This window comes from Vulpes lagopus, chromosome 3 (genome assembly GCF_018345385.1).
Source record: "Vulpes lagopus strain Blue_001 chromosome 3, ASM1834538v1, whole genome shotgun sequence".
In the NCBI taxonomy this organism is placed as follows: Eukaryota; Metazoa; Chordata; class Mammalia; order Carnivora; family Canidae; genus Vulpes; species Vulpes lagopus.
Window position 1 is genome coordinate 125,386,201 of NC_054826.1, and position 22,169 is coordinate 125,408,369.

The following is a 22,169-nucleotide window of genomic DNA, read 5'->3' on the forward strand; positions in this document are numbered from 1 at the left end:
CATTTGCTCTTGCCTTCCACCAGGCTCCAGCATCACCTCTTCTGTGCAGCCTTCCCTGAACCCCTTTTCTGTGTTCCCAATGCACTTTGTTCGGCGTCTATTGAAGTGTTGATCACCAGCTATGTCAGGAAACAACAGCTGTTAAAACACAGAAATCCTTTCATGCTAGCTCAAGAGAAATAACTGCCCTGCAAGGCTCTAACAGGCAAACTCAAGCAAGGGAACCAAATGAGAGAGAAAATGGAAAACAGAGTGAAAGAAAGCAAACCTTATGTTTCTGGTTCTCAAAAGCCTACTGTCTTCTAATCAGCCCCAAGAACTCTCTTGTCTCTGCTCTACTCACTCACAACCAGTTTTCTCTTTTTGCTCAGAGCCCACCATGAGCTGATTAGCTACTGCATCTCTTGGTTTAAGTCTTGAAAGAGAGAATTGGGTTTCTCACCAACCAATTGAATGTGGGGAAGAGATGTCATGTGGTAAAAATATGGTGCCTAGCCCTGCCTCTCAGCAAGGCCCATTCCTAGGGGAAGTCTTTTTTTTTTTTTTTTAAGATTTTATTTATTTATGAGAGACACCGAGAAAGAGAGGCAGAGACATAGGCAGAGGGAGAAGTAGGCTCTATGCAGGGAGCCTGATGTGGGACTCGATCCCAGGACTCCAGGATCACGACCTGAGCCGAAGGCAGATGCTCAACCACTGAACCACCCAGGCATCCCTCCTAGGGGAATTCTAAGAGAAGATACCTGTGAGCATTGCAGGCACCCCAGAACATCCTGTGTCCCTTTTTAACTCTCTCCCCCCATCCCTTAGACTGTAAATGCTACGGCACAATCAAGGATAATACTTGGCTCAAATGTTTGAGAAAGAGAGGATTTGGATCAAACACTGGACTTGATGGTTTCCCAAATTCACCCTGCAAGTGTTTGAGATATAAACAAAGGTCTCTGAAAATCAAGAGAAAGGAATCAAATCTAGCTGGCTTGGTTCCCACACCTGAAACACTCAGTTGAGTGAATGCGCCTTGCCATAACTGGTATGGTATGGGAGTAGGCATTATACCCGGATTTTTTTTATTTTATTTATTTATTCATGAGAGACAGGGAGAGAGAGGCAGAGACACAGGCAGAGGGAGAAGCAGGCTCCATGCAGGAAGCCCAACGTGGGACCCAAACCCAGGTCTCCAGGATCACACCCTGGGCTGTAGGCAGGGCTAAACCACTGAGCCACCTGGGCTGCCCTATACCTTGATTAAAGCATAAGTAGCAAGCACCAGGAATCATGTTCTCTAGGAGAGCTCATCCTACTTCCTATTTAACCTGCGTAATTGCCCACATCGCAGACATGTAAATGACATGGATGACAGACTGTCAGAATGGATAAAGCCAGAAAGGCCTTTGGAAATCATCAACCCTCTAATTTTTAAAAAAGATTTATTTATTCATGAGAGATACAGAAGTGGGGGGCAGAGACATAGGCAGAGGGAGAAGCAGGCTCCCCACAGGGAGCCCATGTGGGACGCAGTCCCAGATCCGAGGATCACGCCCTCAGCAGAAGGCAGATGCTCAACCGCTGAGCCACCCAGGCGTCCCTCAACCCTCTCCTTTTATGGAGGGGAAGACTGATTCCCAGGGAGAGAGCAGGTGCTTACAAGAGCCAAACTAAGGTGTCCCACCTCTGAAAGCAGCCCCCTCTGTGCCATTGCACTGCAGGGAGGACAGCGTCATCTGACCCAAGTGAAACCAGTTCCTTTGCTGCTACTGGAACTCCAGGCACGGTCAACAGTGTTGCCTTCACACAGCTTGTCCAGTCCGGTCCCTGACTCTCTCCAGAGTTGAAAATGCAATTTTAGTAAAACTGCTGCTCCCTGCAGCTGTTCATTTCTTAGCATTTCCCATCCTTTGTCTTGTTCTGCCCACATTCCAGAACTGGCCCTTAACCAGGATAAAGAGCCTTGAGCAGTAGGAAGGAGGAGCCAAGGGGCAGTGAAATGTCTTCTGGGTCATTGCTGGTCCCAGCTGCTGGCTGGATATAGAACATGCCTTTTAAGTGTCAGAGTGGAAATAACCCAAACACCATGGAGACAGTTCCCTTTGTGCAATTACTGGGACTAGCCATGCCACAGAATAGAAAGGTCATACTCCCTGAACTCATTTTAGGTTAGGTGTTTGAAACTTGGGTGACATCTCTTTGAGGGAAAAAATGGATTCTATTATTGGTTCCCAGAGTAGTCTACTTAACTCATACCATAATTGACCTCTGGGTCCCAGAGCCTGGAAGACAGAATTATTAAGAGGGAGAAGTCTGTGCCTGTGGCATCCTCTGCTTCTTTCAATCCCTCCTCCAAATCCCCCAGTGGCTTTGGGCACCCCAGCTTCCCCAGATACTGAAGTACTCCAGGTTTTGATGGCTACCTGCTCTCCCTTTGGTCACTCAGAGGAGCTGCTATCAACCCAGATTTTGGAGTAATGGGCAGTCTGCTAGAACTAATCCACATCCATATGTGAATGGCTAATAGCCCCTGAACCAGTGGTCTGACATGTCAGTGGGCACTAGAACCACCTGGAGAGTTTGTCAAAATGCAAGTTCCCAGACCCCACCCAAGAGGTGTGAATTCAGCAAGGCCTAGAAGGATCAGGGAATTTGTGATTTTTAACAAGTAGTTCAATTGATTCTAATGTTGGCAGTATAAAATACCATGGATAAATACTAGACTAGGTGAAATGACAGATGTTTGTCACTTTAGAGTGATTTGCTCTTTACTGGGCAGGAAGAGTCACCTAGAACAGAATCCAGGATTTACAAGTTAAAAAAAAAAAAAAAAGCAAAAGCAAGCTATTCCCTGGATGATTTGACCCTGTGCTTCCGTTTCATCTGCTGTGATATGGCACAGCTCAGCCATGAGAAAGCTTGGACACTATAACAAGGAGACAATTTATTGTAGATTTCAAAAGGCTTCCATTACTCATTCCCGAGGCTCTAAAAGTTCTTGCCTACTTGGGCCCCACCTACCCATAACAAAGTACTCTCACCTGTGGTGTTTCACCCCACTCCTGACATACGGTATAGCAGAGGGGTTAAGAGCCCAGACTGCAATACTCAACACCACCAGTCATTCTGGAAATGCACATCAAACCCAACGAGATACCACTGCACATCCACTAGGTTGGCCATAACCAAAAACAGGAAGATAACAAGTGTTGATGAGGACGTAGAGAAACTGGAACTGCTAGACACTGTTGGTGGGAATGTAAAATGGCACAACCACTATAGGAAAATAGTCTGGTAGCTCTTCAAAACATAGAGTCACCATGTAACCCCAGCAATTCTATTCTGAGATATATACCCAAAAGAATTGAAACCAGGTACTTATATATGAATGCTCATAACAGCATTAGTCACAATAGCTAAACAACCCAGAAACAACCTAAATGTGCATCAATGACGGATACATAAACAAATTCTGGTCTATTCATACAATGGAATATTACTCAGCCATAAGAAGGAATGCAGTACAGGGCAGCCTGGGTGGCTCAGCAGTTTAGCACCGCCTTCAGCCCAGGGCATGATCCTGGAGACCAGGGATTGAGTCCCACGTAAGGCTCCCTGCATGGAGCCTGCTTCTCCCTCTGCCTGTGTCTCTGTCTCTGTCTCTCTCTCTGTCTCTCATGAATAAATAAATAAAATCTTAAAAAAAAAAAAAAGGAATGAAGGACAGATATACGCTACAACATAGATGAACCTAGAAAATATGAAGCTAAGTAAAAGAAACTAGACACAAAAGGTCATATATTGTGAGCTTTCATGTCTATGAAATGTCCAGAGCAGGGATCCCTGGGTGGCGCAGCGGTTTAGCGCCTGCCTTTGGCCCAGGGCGCGATCCTGGAGACCCAGGATCGAATCCCACGTCGGGCTCCCGGTGCATGGAGCCTGCTTCTCCCTCTGCCTATGTCTCTGCCTCTCTCTCTCTCTCTGTGACTATCATAAATAAATAAAAATTAAAAAAAATGTTTGAAATGTCCAGAGCAGGTAAATCTATAGAGACAGAAGCAGATTAGTGGTCAATAGGGGTTGGGGGAATGGAGGACTGGAGAGTGACTGCTAATGCGTAGTTTCTGTGTAGGGTGATGAACATGCCTTGGAACTAGAAAGAGATGATTAGGGATGCCTGGGTGGCTCAGAAGTTAAGCATCTGCCTTTGGCTCAGGGCATTATCCTGGAGTCCTGGGATTGAGTCCCACATCCCGCTTCTCCCCCTGCCTATGTCTCTGCCTCTCTCTGTGTGTGTCTCTCACGAATAAATAAGTAAAATCTTAAAAAAAAAAAAAAAAAAAAGAATGAGATTATTATTGCACGACATTGTGACTATACTAAATGATACTGAATTGTGCACTTAAAATGTTAATAGCTGGAAGCCTGGGTGGCTCAGTTAGTTAAATGTCTGCCTTCAGCTCAGGTCATGATCCCAGGGTCCTAATATAGAGCCCTGCATTGGTCTCCCTGCTCAGTGGAGAGCCTGCTTTTCTCTCTCTCTCCCTCTGCTGCTCCCCCTGCTTGTGCTCTCTCTCTTTTTCTTTCTGTCAAATAAATAAATAAATTCTTTAAAAAATAAAATGTTAATGGTTAATTTTACCTGATGTGAATTTTACCTATTAAAAAAAAAAAGTATGGGCTGTAGCCAAGCCTCCTGGATTCAAAGCCCAGTTCTGCTACATGATTTTGAGCAAACTCTGTGCCTGTTTCCTTAAAGGGAGAACTCTCTAAAGGAGGGGCTATGATAGTAGCCACCTTGCAGGGTTGTTGGGAGCATTAGATGAGTTAATGTCCCTACATCTTAGCTTAATGGTGGTAAATATGTGCCATGATTTCATCACACAAACCCTATATGCTAGTATTCAGGCAACCGAGGCCAGGCAGGTTAGGGGCTTAAGTTCACACGGCAAGTTCAAAAGCCAAGTCAGGGTTGGCATCCAGCTCTCTTGGACTCTAGGTCCATGCTTTTCCACTGTTGACCATCCAATTTTATTCCTGATCAGGGATCTTGACCCCAAAGCCCTAATCCCTGACAGAAGCACAACTTCTTTCAGTGCCCCTAAGTGTGGTCTACCTACAAGGCAGAAACAATAAAGCAACAATGGTTTTTGCTTCTTCCCAGCTGAGAGCTTTGGCCATCCTAAGGGGACTTTACCCACCAGCAGCCTGGCAATGACTGAGCCAGTGAAGAGCTTTCCCTTCTCAGTTTCCATGACTATCAAGTTCTAGTCACAAAATGTCCTGCCTTGATTTAACTGGGAAATAGGAGAAATCATCACTATCTTATTACAATCACTAGGGTCACTCAGAGGATTCTGTCCCAGCAGGTAAGGAAGTGGACTCTGCTATCCCCATGGATCTTTTTGTTCACTCTTTAGACTGACCCCCAACATGTACTCCCCTTTTCCTTGGTACAATAAGGTTACAGGTTTTTTCTATATCTGGTTCATTCTTATGTTTTCAAGAATAATCTAGCTTAATCACATTCCTCAATATCTGCCTTCCCTCTCTAAGGAGAGAGAAAAAGGTCTATACCTAACTATGTCAGAAATCCTTCCTAATTCCATTGTTTTCCTCAAACAGCATGGGAATCCTAGGAAAATCCCTGTGATGTTTCCCTAGAATTGGGCCCACTGGATATTAAATATTGAATCAGATCATTGCCAGCAGAAGACAAGGAAAATCATTCCATAGGAAATATCCAAATTCCAGGCTCTTACCTTCTGGACACAGAATAACCCAAGTAACCTGGCCTCCCCATGCCCTGCCTTCCCTCCCACATCAGGCTCCACAGTCAATACCAGCTTCCTCCAGGACTGTGAGGTCTGTTCCAGGGAGTAGATCCAATCTGGCAGTTGTGAGATGCAATTAGCCCTTCCTTTATGGCTACCAACATTTGCACCTCCAGAAAACCAAGTCTGAAGCTCCAGGGCAGCCACCCAGAGCAGCAATCCCCCAGAAGAAGTAGGCCAACCAGAAGGATGTTGGGAGAGATCTTAAGATCAATTTGATACCCCTGGCAGTATCCATTCATAGAACTTACCAGCACCTTCCCTCTTTCATTCCCAAGGTCGCTGGATTGAAGATCACGGTGTGATTCACAACATGATGTTTAACACAGAGACACGCTGGAAGTACTCCTTCAAGACTACACAAAAGAAGACTGAGTGGTGGGACAATGGTGTTCTCCCCCTCTGGATCACAGCCCAGAGACAGGTACTATCAGAAACCCTGGTTTGACTTCCAGGGACACTGCTTCTCATTCCTATGCATGTGGGACGGGGGTTAGAAGCTGTGATCTTGAGAAAGTGACTTAACTTCTCTAAACATGTTACCCTAAATGTTTAATGGGAATAACGATGATGTACTTATTTAATAGATTTGATGTAAGTATTAAATGAAATATGCATTTAGCCATTATCGACGGGTGAGTCTCTTTGAGGGCAGAGTCTAGCTTAACCATGATTGTACCTCCAGGGCTCACCCTAGGGTCTGAATTCAGCAGCTCTTTCAGAAATAACTGTTTATACACTGGCCTCAGACTTAAGCATAAAAGCCCTTAATAATGAAGTTGACCATTTAATGAATCTTCAGACCATGAAAAACTCTGAGAACATTCACTTGAAAGGATTCCAGTGGCCATTTATTATTGCTTCAAAAACGCAGACATCAGAGCTGCATGTTTAAGTCCCAGTCCCAAATCTTCTGTCAGCTTCGTGTTTTCTTAATCAGCTTCCACAATCATCACTTCAGAGTAGAACCTCCTCGTCTTCCCCAAGATACTAACCTTTGCTCCAAAGGTCCCATTTTCACTGGCACTTCATCTCCGTGCTCCAACATACACGGGCGTGTCATGCAGCAAGGTAGTGCTGCTGCAGCTCAGAATGCAGGTTGTAGACTTAGACTCCCGGAGCAGAATCTGGCTCCACCCTTGTCCACCTGTGTGACCTTGGGCAAAACCTCTTCTGTGCTTGATTTGCCCCACCCATAAAATAAAGATTATCAGAGTCCCTGCTTCTTAAGCCCATTGGGAAGGTTAACTGAGATAATGTATATAACATGCTGAAAACAAAATGTTCAAAAATTCTTAGTCATTAAAGAAGGCTGAATCATTATAGCGCTTCAGCTGGTCACTACAGCTCTAAGCTAGAACCATCTGATAGAACTTTCCTTGATGATGGACATGTTCTACTGCACACTGTCCAACATGGAAGCCACCAGCCACATAGGATTATTGAGCCCTTGAAATGTGACTAATGAGACTGAAGAACCAAAATTTTAATTGCATTTAATTTTTACTAATTTCAATTTAAATCTAAATACCACGTGTGGTTAAAGGCTACAATATTGGGCAAATTAGCTCTCAGGGAATCATAGGGGATTGTCAATGAGTCTACCTCAGCTCCAACTTTCCCCTGTCAGGCTCTAGACTCTTTCCTCTTCCGTCACTTTTTTTTTAAAGATTTTATTTATTTATTCATGAGAGACACAGAAAGAGAGGCAGAGACACAGGCAGAGGGAGAAGCAGGCTCCAAGCAGGGAGTCCAAAGTGGGACTCAATCTCAGGACCCCAGAATCACGACCTGAGCCGAAGGCGTAGGTCAACCACTGAGCCATGCAGGTGCCCCTCTGTCACATTTTTTTAACTTTGAGGCAGAGATCATGCAAATTAATCCTGTCCCCCCCCCAAAAAAATAGCATTCATAACATTACTATATGTGCCTAGTACTGACTTAAGTGCTTTACATTTTTTAATTTATAACAGTTCTTAGGTAGGTGCTTTGACTATGCCTATTTAACAGGGAAGTAAACTGAAGCCGAGAGCACTGCCATAACTTCTCAAAGTCACAAAGCTATCAAAAGGCAAAGCTGAGATTTGAATTCATTCTGGGTTCAGCAACTCTTAACTCTTAACTATAACATAATATTACTTCTTTGGCTAATACATTTAGCCGTGGATTTCATAGTGAATCACGTATTTGTCTTGCTGCTAGGGAGGTGTGGGCAGTCTTCATTAATTCACTGTCCAAAACCCAGGACCTCCCTAGTCTCTTGGTATGGTATTTATTCATTGATATGAGGCTTCTGGTAGCATTCTTTCCTGTAGTTTTTCTTATTCATGGTTCTTGTCTCATTGCCACTTGTTTTTAGGACTTTGTTTCCTTCTGTTCAATTCATACTCAGAGTGTTATTCCTCTTTGCTGAATTCATAAGTGGTTGTGCAAAAACAGGATCTGGTGCAGGGCCAGGTGACTGACAACATGCCATGTGTTTGGCAAGTGAAAGTCAAGCTGGTGTATCTCATTCTACCACTGACATCCTGCCATGGGACAGGACCATTGGCCAGCTCCTTGAGGAGTTGCCAGGAAAGCTGCCTCAATCAGAGCAAACCTATGGCCCCAGGTCAGCCTCCCAGTAACAGCATACCAACTGCCTTAAAGGTTATTCAGGAGCCCATCTATTAGGGGAGTGGCCTGACTTGTATGCATCACTGGGAAAATCCATCCTTCTCCTGAGTCTCTTCCAGGCAGGCTTGGTGGAGATTGAGGCATTCACCTTTAATAGGACTAAAATGTTTTCCTTCCATGACACTAATGCTTCCAGAGTCCATCAAGATACATAAGAATTGACATGCCTTGTGGATGATGCCTAAAAAATAGGATTCCTGGCCACATTTGTTTCCATAATTCACAGCCCAGGAACATATCCAGACTCCAGAAAGACTTCACTAATGGTCAGGGTATGAAAAAAGATGCTCCATTTAGAGCAAGCTTGGATTTTAAATGAGCATGCCTGGTAACTGAACATGACTAATGACTGAAGTGGTTCACCAAGTTCAGAAGTCCTAATCCCCAGAGAAAGGCAGGCACCCATGACTTAAAGACCCAGGAAAACCAGGGCAGCCCCAGTGGCTCAGCGGTTTAGCGCCACCTTCAGCCCAGGGTGTGATCCTGGAGACCCAGGATCGAGTCTCACGGCAAGCTCCCTGCATGGAGCCTGCTTCTCCCTCTGCCTGTGTCTCTGCCTCTCTCTCTCTCTCTGTATCTGTCATGAATAAATAAATAAAATCTTTAAAAAAAAAAAAAAGGCCCAGGAAAACCATAAAAACCTAGGAGCATGTTTTACCTCTCTATGGAGGACCTATAGAGCATAGTAAGGAGTGAAATGGAAGGGAATGTTCTGAGTGACATCCCCATGGCTGCCAAGAGTCTCTATCAGGACCATTGTAGGCTACAACCAAAAGGGGATTTGGAGAAAGGGTGGGGAGGGCAGCTACAGCTATCACTGTAAGCCAGGTCTCCTAGACTTGGAAGAGCTGTGAGCAAGATGATGCCAGCTGCTTTTGCCTAGAGCATTAATAACAAGATAATTCATCCCAATATTGACCCAAAGCATGTCTTTATTATGCATCAAAAGGCTCTAAGAATAATAATCTGACCTCCAAAAGGGTGTGGAAGGGGAGAGAAATAGAATCTTGGCCACCTGTCTCCTTCTGTTCAGTGACTCCTCTGGAGCACAGAAAAGCAATGAAAACACTCAGAATCAACCTTGACTTCTGAATTTCACATACATGGAGTCCATCTCTTTCCACTCAATCACTTCCTAAAAGGAGAAACTAACTCCTTTCCCTTCCCACCAAAGCACAACCATGATGAAATATGTTCAAGGAAAAAAAAAAAGAAAGAAAGAAAGAAATATGTTCAAGGGCCTTCCTAAAACAAGTTCACCTTGTGACTTTCACTTTATCCTAAAGGAAGACAAGACAAAATGCAAAATCAAACTGAAACTTCTGTTCTAATGATTAGTTCTGAGAAGTTTGGTGGACTCTGTTCAAAACTCAAGGATTTTGCCCATAGGAAGTACCAACTCTCGTTTTAAAAAAGCAACTTAAGAGTAATAGCCACACTGATGCAACACTACACTAAGGAAGAATAATGAACCTAATAAAACCAGCGATTTTCCAATTGCTATTGCTACTAGAAACACTGATTATGCTAATTAAAGGGTAGAATAGTAAATACCCACTCTTTTGCATCCTATTAAGTGCTCAGATTATTTCTCAGAAGTATTTGTTGAAAATATCACTTTTGATTATCACGGGTCCCAAATAAGCAGAGTTGTGTGAGTGTGTGTGTGTACACACACTCAAACATGCATTTCTCTCTGTAGCTTCTTCCATGGAGCAGTATAACTCTTAAAATCCCTATAGGACAAAATGAAAAACAAAATCATAGTTTCCTAAGGCTACAGCTTGAGTTATCTTTAAACAAGGTGTGCATTGTGTGTGTGGCTCAGCGGTTGAGCATCTGCCTTCAGCTCAGGGCGTGATCCCATGGTCCTGGGATCGAGTCTCACATCAGGCTCCCTGCATGGAGCCTGCTTCTACCTGTCTCTGCCTGTCTCATGAATAAATAAATAAAATATTTTAAAAAAAAGAAGGTGTGCATTGAGAATACAGCACAAGAAAACAATTTCAAGTTGGGAACACCTGAGATTTAACATGGAAACATCAAGAAATCAACCAGATATGTAGAGCTGCCTAAGTCCCTCATAATGTTAATGTCAGTTTATTCTAGATAATAAAATAGCCAGTCAAACTATGTTCTACAAAATGTTGAAAGTTTTATCCTTCCAGCCAATTCCATACTTCAGAGCAAAGTCAATTTATATGTAAGTTAAACAAAGTACCATCGCTAAAAACTGAGAATTATGAGTAATGCCAATCAGAAATGCAATAAATAAATATTAGAGGAATTTGCAAGTTAAAGCAACCATAGAAATTCTATTATCAGAAATGAAAATGTGTTGCCTGAAGAGATTACAAATAAGATGCTAGAACCCAAAAAAGAAAGAGCTTCTGTAACTATTTCCATAAGTTAATCAGGAGTGAGAATAGGATGGGTTTTGCACCCATAAAAGCAGATGCAATTCATGCATTCATTCAACATGTATTTTTTTAATAGATTTTTATTTATTTACGATAGTCACAGAGAGAGAGAGAGAGAGAGAGAGGCAGAGACACAGGAGGAGGGAGAAGCAGGCTCCATGCACCGGGAGCCCGACATGAGATTCGATCCCGGGTCTCCAGGATTGCGCCCTGGGCCAAAGGCAGGCGCCAAACCGCTGCGCCACCCAGGGATCCCTCAACATGTATTTAACCAACAATTACCACCTACTGTAAGCCAGGCCTCTTCTGGGTCCCAGGAAAAGAGCAGTCAATAAAATCAACATGGTCCCTGATCTCATGGAACTCACATTCTGAGAGAGGGAAATAGACAGTAAACAAGAAACATATTGAGATAATTTCAGATTGGGTAAAGTGCTTTAGAGAAAATAAAACTAAATCACATGATCGAAAATGAATGCTGGGGGGGCAGAGGATACAATATTTCACCTATAGCTATAAATAGCAGAGCTTCTGGGACTTGCACAGTATTTAGTATTAAGACTTCTGTCTTGGGATGCCTGGGTGGCTCGGTGGTTGAGCATTTACTTTTGGCTCAGGTCATGATCCCAAGGTCCTGGGATGGAGTCCCGCCTCAGGCTCCCTGCAGATAACCTGCTTCTCCCCCTGCCTATGCCTCTGCCTCTCTCTGTGCGTCTCATCAATTAATAAATAAAATCTTTTTAAAATAAAAGACTTCTGTCTTATTTCAAGTTTCCTAAAAGTAGAGCCCAAGGCAGGGATTTGGTACATGTAAGGCATTGAGGGAGAGTTCTCAGGAGATAGGAGTGAGGGAAACTGAAAGGGCAGAAGGTAAGTGAGACGTGATCACATTTAGAGACCAGCTTCAGCCTAATCCCACAAAGACCTTGGAGCATGAATTGCACCTCCATGGTATCCCAACCTGAGGCAAGGAAGCTGGTCTTTTGTCCTCCCAACAGTCAATCACTGGCCATGGGCAGCTAGGAGTGAAGGAGCATTATAGAACACCTTCCCAGGTGAGGCAAGATTTGGTCACTTGGCTGAAAGTCTGAAGGTAATTTTCTGGAATGTGGAGCAGCTGAAGTGAATGCGAGCACAATGGTCCTGTAAGAGGATCTGGGTAGAAAGCCAACAGTATCCCCTACAACTTCCAAATTGCTTTCCTGCTTCTCTCTCTCTCTCTCTCTCTCTCTCTCTCTCTCAGTACATTGGAAGTTCTGTCATTACTCTTGGTCATACTTTTCTGCTTGTTTGTTGACCAATTAGCCACAACCCAGGTGCCATTATCCCAAAATTATTCCTGGTCATTTATTCTCCATTCCAAATCAACACACTGATGCCACCATCATCCTTGGTTCTCCTAAAACCAATGAACTTTTGAGTTTTTCAGAACATCAAAATCTTGGCTCATACATGAAGTGTCACAGTACATTCTTCAAGTTAATAGCTTTGCTAAGACAAAACAAAGTACTTGCTCCCCAAATGAGGTCATTCATTCACTAAACCAAAAATCCACTGAGCCCCCACTATGTGCATGTCCTGGTGGAGGAGCTCCTTTACAACAGGACTTATTTAGTGAGATGTGTCCATCTCATTGTTAACTCATGGGTGAGCATATATAATTCTTTTTCCTAACAATTTTAGGAAACGGCCACCTTTCTGCTGAAGTGGATCACTGAAGAATATTTTCATGACTTTGCAATCATGTATGTTGTTAAAAACAACCCCACTTTTGGTCCAAAGCCTTCCTCTGGCCCTTTCTCCTCCTACTCAGAAGTCCCAAGATCAAATTTCATTGGCTCTGACTGAGACATGGGCCCAAGACTAAACCAATTGCTGTGGCCAGTGCATGCAATATCCTCTGCCAAAATCACATCCCACCTCTGGAGCCTGATGTGAAATCCACACATCCCAAACCAGCCAGAAGCACGGGCAGAGTCTCTAAGGGAAGTGAGGGTTCTCTAAACCAGCAGAGGTGGAATGGGTGCTGAGCAGGCAAACATATTAACTATACTCTACACAATTTGGGGAAGGCTTTGTGGTGGTTTGCTAGACCTGGAGGCAAAGAAAAGAGTGCCTACCACATGCCAAAACACAATCCCAATACTTCATCTTGAAGTTATCTGGCTTAATCCTCACAAAAATACAATCAACTTTTTGGCATTTTATATGTACAAACACTGAACCATAAGATATTAAAGAACTCACTCACCATCACCAACATAGAAAGTATCATTTTTCCTCCATTCCAAGGCACTTTTTTTTTCATTTTACCATCTCTAAAGTTGGAGTGCATCTTATAATCAGTGGAGTGTTGTGGATTAACAGGCAGCATTTTGGGGATCCCTGGGGGGCCCAGCGGTTTAGCGCCTGTCTTTGGCCCAGGGCAGGATCCTCGAGCCCCGGGATCAAGTCCCACGTCGGGCTCCTGGCATGGAGCCTGTCTCTCCCTCTGCCTGTGTCTCTGCCTCTCTCTCTCTCTCTCTGTCTATCATAAATAAATAAAATATTTTTTAAAAAAACAGGCAGCATTTTTCTTCTAGGAGCACGTAAAATAATAGCATGTCTTACAACAAACAGTGTTATAGATTTGATGAGATCCTGGTGAAGCCAGGAATGAAGTCCAACCCCATCTGACTCCAAAGCTCACATGTTCTCTATGCCTTTGGACTAGGGCAGGGACATCAACAACTTAAGCTTTGCCTATTATGACAAAGATATAAGAAACAGCCCTGATAGAATTTTCTTCCTGTGCTTACAGGGGAGGAAGACAGCATCATTCCACTATCCTGGGGGAGGTGCAAAGTACAAAGGGGAGGCTGTTCAGCGGTCCCTGGTGGAGTCTTATACTCACCCAGATAGCAACGAGACAGAGTGGAGGGAGAACATTGATATTGTCATGAACTGGTTCACCAAGGAAGACTTTGACTTTGTTACTCTGTACTATGGAGAGCCAGATAACGTGGGACACAAATTTGGACCTGAGACAGAGAACAGACGGGTGATTATTCAGCAAATCGACAGAACTATTGGGTACCTGGTGGAAGCCATTGAGAGGCACAGCTTGACCAACCACCTCAATGTCATCATCACATCAGACCATGGCATGACTACTGTAAAAAAGAAACCCAATGTCACTGAGATCCTCTTGACTAACTACATCAAGTTCAACGACTCGGTCAAGTTTGATATCGTGGACTATGGTGGCTTTGGGATGCTCCTGCCCAAACCAGGGCAAGAGGAAGCTCTTTACCAAGCGCTGAAGAATGCACACCCTCACCTCAATGTATACAAGAAGGAGGAATTCCCAGAACGCTTCCATTTTGCCAAACACAAGCGGGTCCTGCCAATCTTGATGTATGCCGACTCTGGTTATAACATCAATGGGGTGAGTTGATTCTAAAATGAATAAAGTCATCTTGGGTCTGAGAGACAGCCTCTAGAGAGAAAGAGTTCTGAAAAAAAACTAAAATATAAGCGGTAACCCACTGTTTCCTAAGTGTTTCCCACCCCCAACCCCATATCCCACCCAACCAACCCTTCCCATGTTACCACTACGTAATAATAATGACAAACATCCCTCCCTGACCAAGGCTCTGTCCAGCCCTGTACTAAAATTTTAACATGAGTTATTTCATTTTTGTTTTCCCAACAACCCTAAAGATAGATACTCTTATCTCCCCCATTTTAATGAGGAATAAAACAAAGCTAGAGAGAAGTGACTTGGGATTAGAAGTATAAGCCTGAGGTTTGAACCCAAGCCTGTGTGCTTGATCATTATGCACAAATCACCAGTATATTCACACACACACACACACACACACACACACAAAACAACCAAAAAAAAAAAAAACACACACATACAAAAAACACCTGCTGGTTGCCCTTTGCACATATCAAAAATAATAATGATAATAATAATACTAAGCAAACCTGTTCACAAACAAAATTATACACAAATGCTCACGGAAGCATTATTCATAATAACCAAAAAATTAAAACAATCCAACTGCCCATCAATTGATAAATGGATAAGCGCAATATAGTATATCCATATGATGGAATATTATGTTGCCATTAAAAGGAACAAAGTACTGATACATGCTACAACTTGAATGAACCTTGAGAACACTATGATCACTGAAAGAAATTAGATACAAAGAACTACATATTGTATGATTCTATTTAAATGAAATGTTTAGAATAGGCAAATCTATAGAGACAGAACACAGATTGGTGGTTGTCTAGAGCAGGTGAGAGATGTCAGGGGAAAATGGGGAGTGACTGCTGAAGGGTACAGAGTTTCTTTGGGGGGTGATGAAATGTTCTAAAATTGATTGTAAAAAAATAAAATAAAATTGATTGTAATGATAGCTGCACAGCTCTCAAAATTTTAAAAATCAGAGTAGTACATTTTAAATGAGTATATTGTATGGTATACATATTATATCTCAACAAAGCTGTTATGAAAAAATAAGCAAATCTAAAAAAATAATAATAATAAGCAAATCTAAAGAAGAAAATACCAAAATCAAAGCTAATTGTGAGACATAAATGAGGTGGTCTGTTTTTTGTAAACTACCAACCAATAATTCATGGCAGAACAAAGTTTAGGTGGTATCTAAACATCACATGACAGAAGACCATCCCAGGTATAGCTTGAAGAACGCTCATCCTAGACTATGGACAGGAGCTGAACATTATAATGATGTTTGCAATCTGCATACTCTTGTATTGCTACAAGTTCAGAGTATAATAGGTATGGGAAAACTCATAAGGTTACTGTTTAACATTGATGGAAATAGTCACAGCAAAATGCAACAATTTATTGATAGTTTGCAATCCCTCACACGGCCCAGGATACTGAGGATGTATGCCCAAAGCTAAGGTCTTGCCAAGGAGAGATCCCACAGTCACTGGCCTCTTTGTAAACCTTCATGATATAACAAGTTGAGAGTGATGTGAAGGAATTTAATGAATAGTCACATTCCCAACATAACCAACCAGGTTTGAGGGAGTAGGGAACCTTCTGAACTGATCATTAGGCAGAAAATCCTTCGAGTCTTAATTCCTCTCACTGAGTCTACTTCTCGGATCCCTATCCACCTGCTTGCTTTGGTGGGCACAGTGAAGTAGGGGTTACAGGTGTTACTTTTCTCTCTTCATGATTGAGGATCTTGCAAAGCACATGAGGCCATCACCAGAGGCACTATGTTTGAGCTTATTATTATTGTCAGTATTCTTGCTGTGTATGCTTAGAATGGGTATGCTTTCTTTATTCTCTTTCTTAAAGATCTTTCATTCCTGTTCTTCTCTTTGGCACTACAGAGCAGAGTCCTTCCTTCCTTATTTAGATTTTCAAAGATTTCATGGATCTGACAAGCATGACAATAACTAAGGGACAGTTTTCTTTCAGGGGATTGGAATCTAAAATGGCTTTTTTGTTATTTTTCAGCAACTTATAATATATTTCAACAAAGGAGATCATGGTTTTGATAATGTCCTCATGGACATGAAGACCATATTCAGAGCTTTTGGGCCAGATTTCAAGAAGAATCACCTAGCTGAGCCTTTTGACAGCATCCACATCTACCCACTCATGTGTAAGCTCCTGGGGGTTACCCCAGAGCCCCACAATGGCTCCCTGGCAGTCACTCAGGAAATGCTTGTGGACTCTTATGACCAGCAGCCAGGTGAGATACAAAAACAACCACCGGAAAATTGATAGTGTGGTCTGTTCTGTCCTGAGAAAAGAATCAAAAATAGGTTGGAGGGGAGGAGGGGGAGGTTGGTGACAGAATCAAGCAGAAAAATCCTGTTTCCCTGGCAGCTTTGGCACCCCCAGTGCAAGACAGCAGCAGCTCTAAACAGATAGCGGAGGAAGTAGGGAATCCCTCCACATGTTGGTGGCATTTCATATAATGCCTCTGGGGCAAAAGGAAGGCTCTCCATAGAAAAAGTCAAGCAATAATCCTTCTGAGCCTCAGAAATCACAATCACCTGATGCCCCTTCTAAATACAGAAATGCAGACTTCCTTCAGCAGCTCAGTCCTTGCTGGTGCCTGGAAGAAAGCTGCTCACAGGGGAGGGAGGAATGAAGTTTTACCATTCCACTCACTGCTGAAAATAGGGAGAAGAAGGTGGTTCCTGTAAATAAGGTTGCTAATTCTTAAGAATTCAAAATCTTAAACCTGGGTGATATAAAGGAAGAATGGAATCATCTCTGAGAATTCCGTTGTTTGCAAACACTGGCCAGCTTTTTTTCTGCAGTGAGAGACTTAGAAAGTGCCTGGTGATTTATTATACTTAAAACAACTATGCTCAATTAAAACAGAGTACAAAGGACAACCTTTTCCCTTCTTCTAAGCCTTGCCCACGGTCCTCCTTTTTTTTTTTTTTTTTAAAGATTTTATTCTTATTTGGGCAGCCTGGGTGGCTCAGCGGTTTAGCGCCACCTTCAGCCCAGGGTGTGATCCTGGAGACCCAGGATCAAGTCCCAGTTAGGCTCCCTGCATGGAGCCTGCTTCTCCCTCTGCCTGTCTCTGCCTCTCTCTCTCTCTCTCTCTCTCTCTCTCTGGTGAATGAATAAATAAATAAATAATATTTTTTTAAAGATTTTATTCTTATTTACTTGACAGAGAGAGAGCACAAGCAGGGGGAAGAGCAGAGGGAGAGGGAAAAGCAGGTGCTGAGCAGGGAGCCTAACATGGGGCTCAATCCCAGGATCCTGGGATCATGACCTAAGAAGAGGGCAGATGTTTAACTCATTGAGCCACCCAGGTGCCCTTGCCCACGATATTCTTGTGAACTTACAGGAAGCAGGCCATTTTATAGGAAATTAATTAAATGAATGACCAATTCACCAAACTATCTTTTTTAAGTTTTAGAGTTTTGCTACAACTGTTTGGCCCCTGCCCCTGTCCCATAGCCCATTGGAAGCCTGGTGTAAGGTTTTTTACTGTCTCCAGTTACCAATAAGCAGGATGTCCCACCAACTGATTTTCAGCAAATTGGCTTTTAGCAAATTGGTCACTTGGCAAAGTGGTCATTAGGAAAATGGGTCATTTGGCGAATAGGTCGTTTAGTAAATCGGCTTTCAATGACTTGCCCTACAAGGTTTCTCTACAGTGAGCACTTTCTTGGGTTAAATGTACATTTCATTTCCTCAATTAATATTCACCAGAGCCTGGATTGAAAACTTCCCAGGGACCCAGGAGCATCCAGAACAGCCTCTTAATAATCTGACAATTAAAAACCACCTGATAGGGAACCCTGAGTGGCGCAGCAGTTTAGCGCCTGCCTTTGGCCCAGGGCACAATCCTGGAGACCCGGGATCGAATCCCACATCGGGCTCCCGGTGCATGGAGCCTGCTTCTCCCTCTGCCTATGTCTCTGCCTCTCTCTCTCTCTCTCTCTCTCTCTGTGTGTGTGTGTGACTATCATAAATAAATAAAAATTTAAAAAAATAAAAACCACCTGATATTTTATCAGGAGCAGAGACACAGAGGATATTGGCTCTCCAAAAGACAGCGTTGGGTCTCGCGAGTGTCACAGGATTTCTTGCAGTTCTGTTTGTTGGTAGCGTGATATACACAGCCATTCATCGGAAAAAGAAGTGAGTATTCTTCGGGCTTCCCATGGTTAATCAGTGCACATTGTAATAATCCACTTCAAGCACTTCCTGCACACCAAAGGGGGTCCTGCACTTTGAGAACCCAGCAACCACGGGCCAGGTTCATGACTTGTGACCTGAGTAACCACTCAAGGCCCAAGGCTCAGGAGAGTCCCCAACTTGGTTTAATAATCTGCTGTTGCCATTTCAGAATTCTTGATTTTTTTTAACAAGGACCCTGCAGGGACGCCTGGGTGGCCCAGTGGTTGAGTGTCTGCCTTCGGCTCAGGGCATGATCCCGGGGTCCAGGATCAAGTCCCTCGTCCAGCTCCCTGTGGGGAGCCTGCTTTTTCCCTCTGCCTATGTCTCTGTCTCTCTCTCTCATGAATAAATAAAACCTAAAAAAAAAAAAAAAAAAACAAGGACCCTTTATGTTCATCTTGTACTGGGCCCCCCAAATTACATACCACTTGTATTAGTTTTCCACAGCTGCAGTAACAAAGTACCACAAACTAGCTAGCTTAAAACAACAGGTATTTATTGTCTTGCAGACCTGGAGGGTAAATATCCAGAATCAAGGTGTCGGCAGGGCCAGTCCACCTCTGAAACATGTAGGGGAGAATCCTTCCTTGCCTCTTCTAGCTTCTGGTGGTCGCTGGCAATCCTTGGTATTCTTCAGTTTATAGATACATTCATTCCAGTCTCTGCCTCCATCATCACATGGCCATCTTCTTCCTGTGTCTCTATCTTTACCGTGCTCTCTTCTCTTATATGGACACCAGTCATGGTATTTAGGGCCCTCTGTAGCCAGGATGACCTCATCTTAATTATATCTGCAGATTCTATTTCCAAATAAGGTCACTAGTATCATAAGGTCCTAAGTACCAGGGGTTAGGACTTCCAACATTTTTTCTGGGAGAGACACAATCTAATTCATAACACTGGTTCTGCCACAAACCATAGGATTATACAGCCTGGTGCACCTCTTTCTATATCTCTATAATTATATTCCTTATTATACCCAACCCTGGCCATTATTCTGCTTTAACACAGCTCCTATCTCTATAGAACGGAAGCCACCTGAACACCATAAACAGCCTAAGGAAAGTGAGAACTTTACTTAACCTTAACTCCATTACAAAACCCACATTTAATGTAATTTATATTTGAACTATAAAAATTTCCTATAAGTTGAAACATGACCTATAAAGGTCTCTACACCCTGAAGCAACATTTTAAAAAGAAATCAATTGGTCCTTTTCTACAGAAACCATTAGCTATAGGAGAGATAAAGGAAAAAACTTCAAGGTACTGATTAAATTGCCATGCCCACAGCATAACTTCTAAAAGGCAACCATTCCATACAGTTAAAATGTATTCGGTGGTGGTGGTTGTGGTGATTATTATTATTATTATTATTACTATTACTATTATTATTATTAGAAGCATCAAATCCAGAAACCAAATCTTTAATATAGCATGTGCACATACATATTCCCTCTTGCTGCTGGCAGGACTGTGGGATGTGTCTCTTCATATAGACACCCCCTGGAATTTTTAGTTTTTGTGTTAAACGGCAGTCCTAATCATCTCTTACACCTGAACGTACATCTAGGAGGTCACAGAGACATAAAAAAATCCCTTCAGTGCCTTGATTCTTCCAGATTCAGATCTGAGATATATGACCTTGTGACCTTTGTCTCTCCTAAGAGCTCACACCCCAAAGTAAAGGTTTCTTCCAAGTGCAAGTCGGTGCTATGCCCCACTTGGGGGGCCTTTCCCAATCTACATTCCTTCTATGGCATCAGGAAAGGCTGAACCAGCCTAGATTTATTAATACCCTAGTATAACATCATAAAGTATTACTTATTATGGCATTGACTGTACATGCCCTTTTGCTCCTTAGAAGAAAGGCAATTAATAGCTATTATGTGAGTTAACAGAATGAGCCTAATATTTATGAGTTTGACCCTTTCCCACTGGTTTTCATTGTCTACTGCAGGCAGAGAGCTGATCAAAACAGCAAAAGTGGACCAATCCGCCTGACCCAGTTCTGAAGCGTCATTCCCTTAGGACCAAGACTCAGCCCTGGCCGAGACTCATCGCCATATCTCAAGTGATTCTACCTCAGGATATTATGACTAAGGGGGTTTCTGCAACGTGCGACCCAGAAACCATTAATTCTGTGTAAAAACACAGCAATAATCACAGTCCACCATCTTTATTTAAATCAACAGGGTCAATGGAATAAAAGAAAAACCATTCTTGTGTTGGATCCTGAGCTCACCTAGTGCTGGTGGGAGAACAACAGATAGGAGAATAAATGCATCCAATTAGAATTCATTCTCCTCTCTCGTTCTCGGAGCTGAGCAGGGCTCGGTATTTCTCATCTGAAAGGGGTAATAAGATTTAATCTGTCCCTTCATCTACCTTCTGCAAGTATATTTAGCAAATTAGCTCTCGAATCTTCCAAATGGAGTTTTATGAGAGATGTGCTAAAAGGAAGCGCCTTAGACTGCGAGCACAGCTCAACTTCCAGGGGCAGCATGGTGGGTGGGCTGCCGAGTCTCCTGCCTTTCACTCCAGACGTAACAACGCGTAAGGAAAACAATTATTTTTTCCTTTCCTTCCCCAACCCCACCACCCCAGAAGCCCTCTTACTCTTCTTTCACCCTCCTTGCCCGACAAAGTCAGACTTCTCCAGCCAGTCCTCCTAGTTCCGGGAGCTCACCTGCTCCGCAGGTATTGCCGCAGGCACCTCTCCCCACACTTGTCTGGCCCTCAGCTCAGGGCCTACGTAGTCCGCGTGAGCCCCGGAGCCCCCACGGGCAGGGACGGCTCCCGGGTTCCCTCACGGGTTCCCTCACGGTTGCATCCCCTCCCCCCAGCGCCTGACAGCACGGAGCACACAGTAGGCGCTTCATAAGTGTCTGGTGAGGGTAAGACTGACTGGGTTAGGGGCAGGCCCGGAGGCTGGGGGTGGTCCTGCCTGCTGTAGAGGAGGTCGTGGCGAGGATGTGACCTCGACCTGACCCTGCCAAGGTCAGGGGCCCCTCCCCCCGCCCCGACGGGGCACCGCGCTGGGGAGCGCACGCCGACCGCAGAGGGGACTAAACCGCGCCACAGCCTCCAGGGGGAACGCGTCAGGTTCTGGCGGGGCTGGGGGGCCGCTCCGCCTGCGGCGTCCCCTGGGTCCTGCCCGCCCTGAGCGGCGAACCCGCACCTTGAGCTGAAGGCGGGGCGGCGAAGGCCCACCCCGGGTCTGGGGCACAGCCTTGCAACGCGAGGCTCCCTCGCTCCCAGGAGCGCAACGGGGAGGGGCCATGCGTCCGTCCACTCGTCCTTTGGCCTTGCCGCCAAAAGGACCCTCGTAAAGTAGCGGGAACAGTGAGAATGATTACCTTGCCCTTCGCCTGACTGGAAGCTGCCAGAGAGCCGTCGCCTCTCGCCTGCTCGGTTTGGCGCCAAAGCCCTGACCCCGCCCCTCAACCTCCAGGCCCCGCCCCCATCCAACCCTGGCCCCGCCTCCCACGCCGCCCGCGGCACCTGGCCCCGCCCCCGGCACCTGGCCCCGCCCCCTGCCGCCCCGTCTCCCGGGCA

At 44.1% G+C, this 22,169-nt stretch overlaps 1 protein-coding gene across 1 annotated transcript in view; it reads left to right on the plus strand.

Moving 5' to 3' along the window:
* The window catches only part of LOC121487973 (ectonucleotide pyrophosphatase/phosphodiesterase family member 7-like), a 33,535-nt gene extending 12,637 nt beyond the window's left edge, over positions 1-20,898 (plus strand). The window contains exons 2-6 of the mRNA XM_041750121.1: positions 6,101-6,246; positions 13,719-14,345; positions 16,413-16,650; positions 18,449-18,572; positions 20,572-20,898. Of these exons, the coding sequence (XP_041606055.1) occupies positions 6,101-6,246; positions 13,719-14,345; positions 16,413-16,650; positions 18,449-18,572; positions 20,572-20,626 (1,190 nt within the window). The 3' untranslated portion in view covers positions 20,627-20,898. The remainder of the gene's footprint in view (positions 1-6,100; positions 6,247-13,718; positions 14,346-16,412; positions 16,651-18,448; positions 18,573-20,571) is intronic.
* The last annotated feature ends 1,271 nt before the right edge of the window (positions 20,899-22,169 follow it).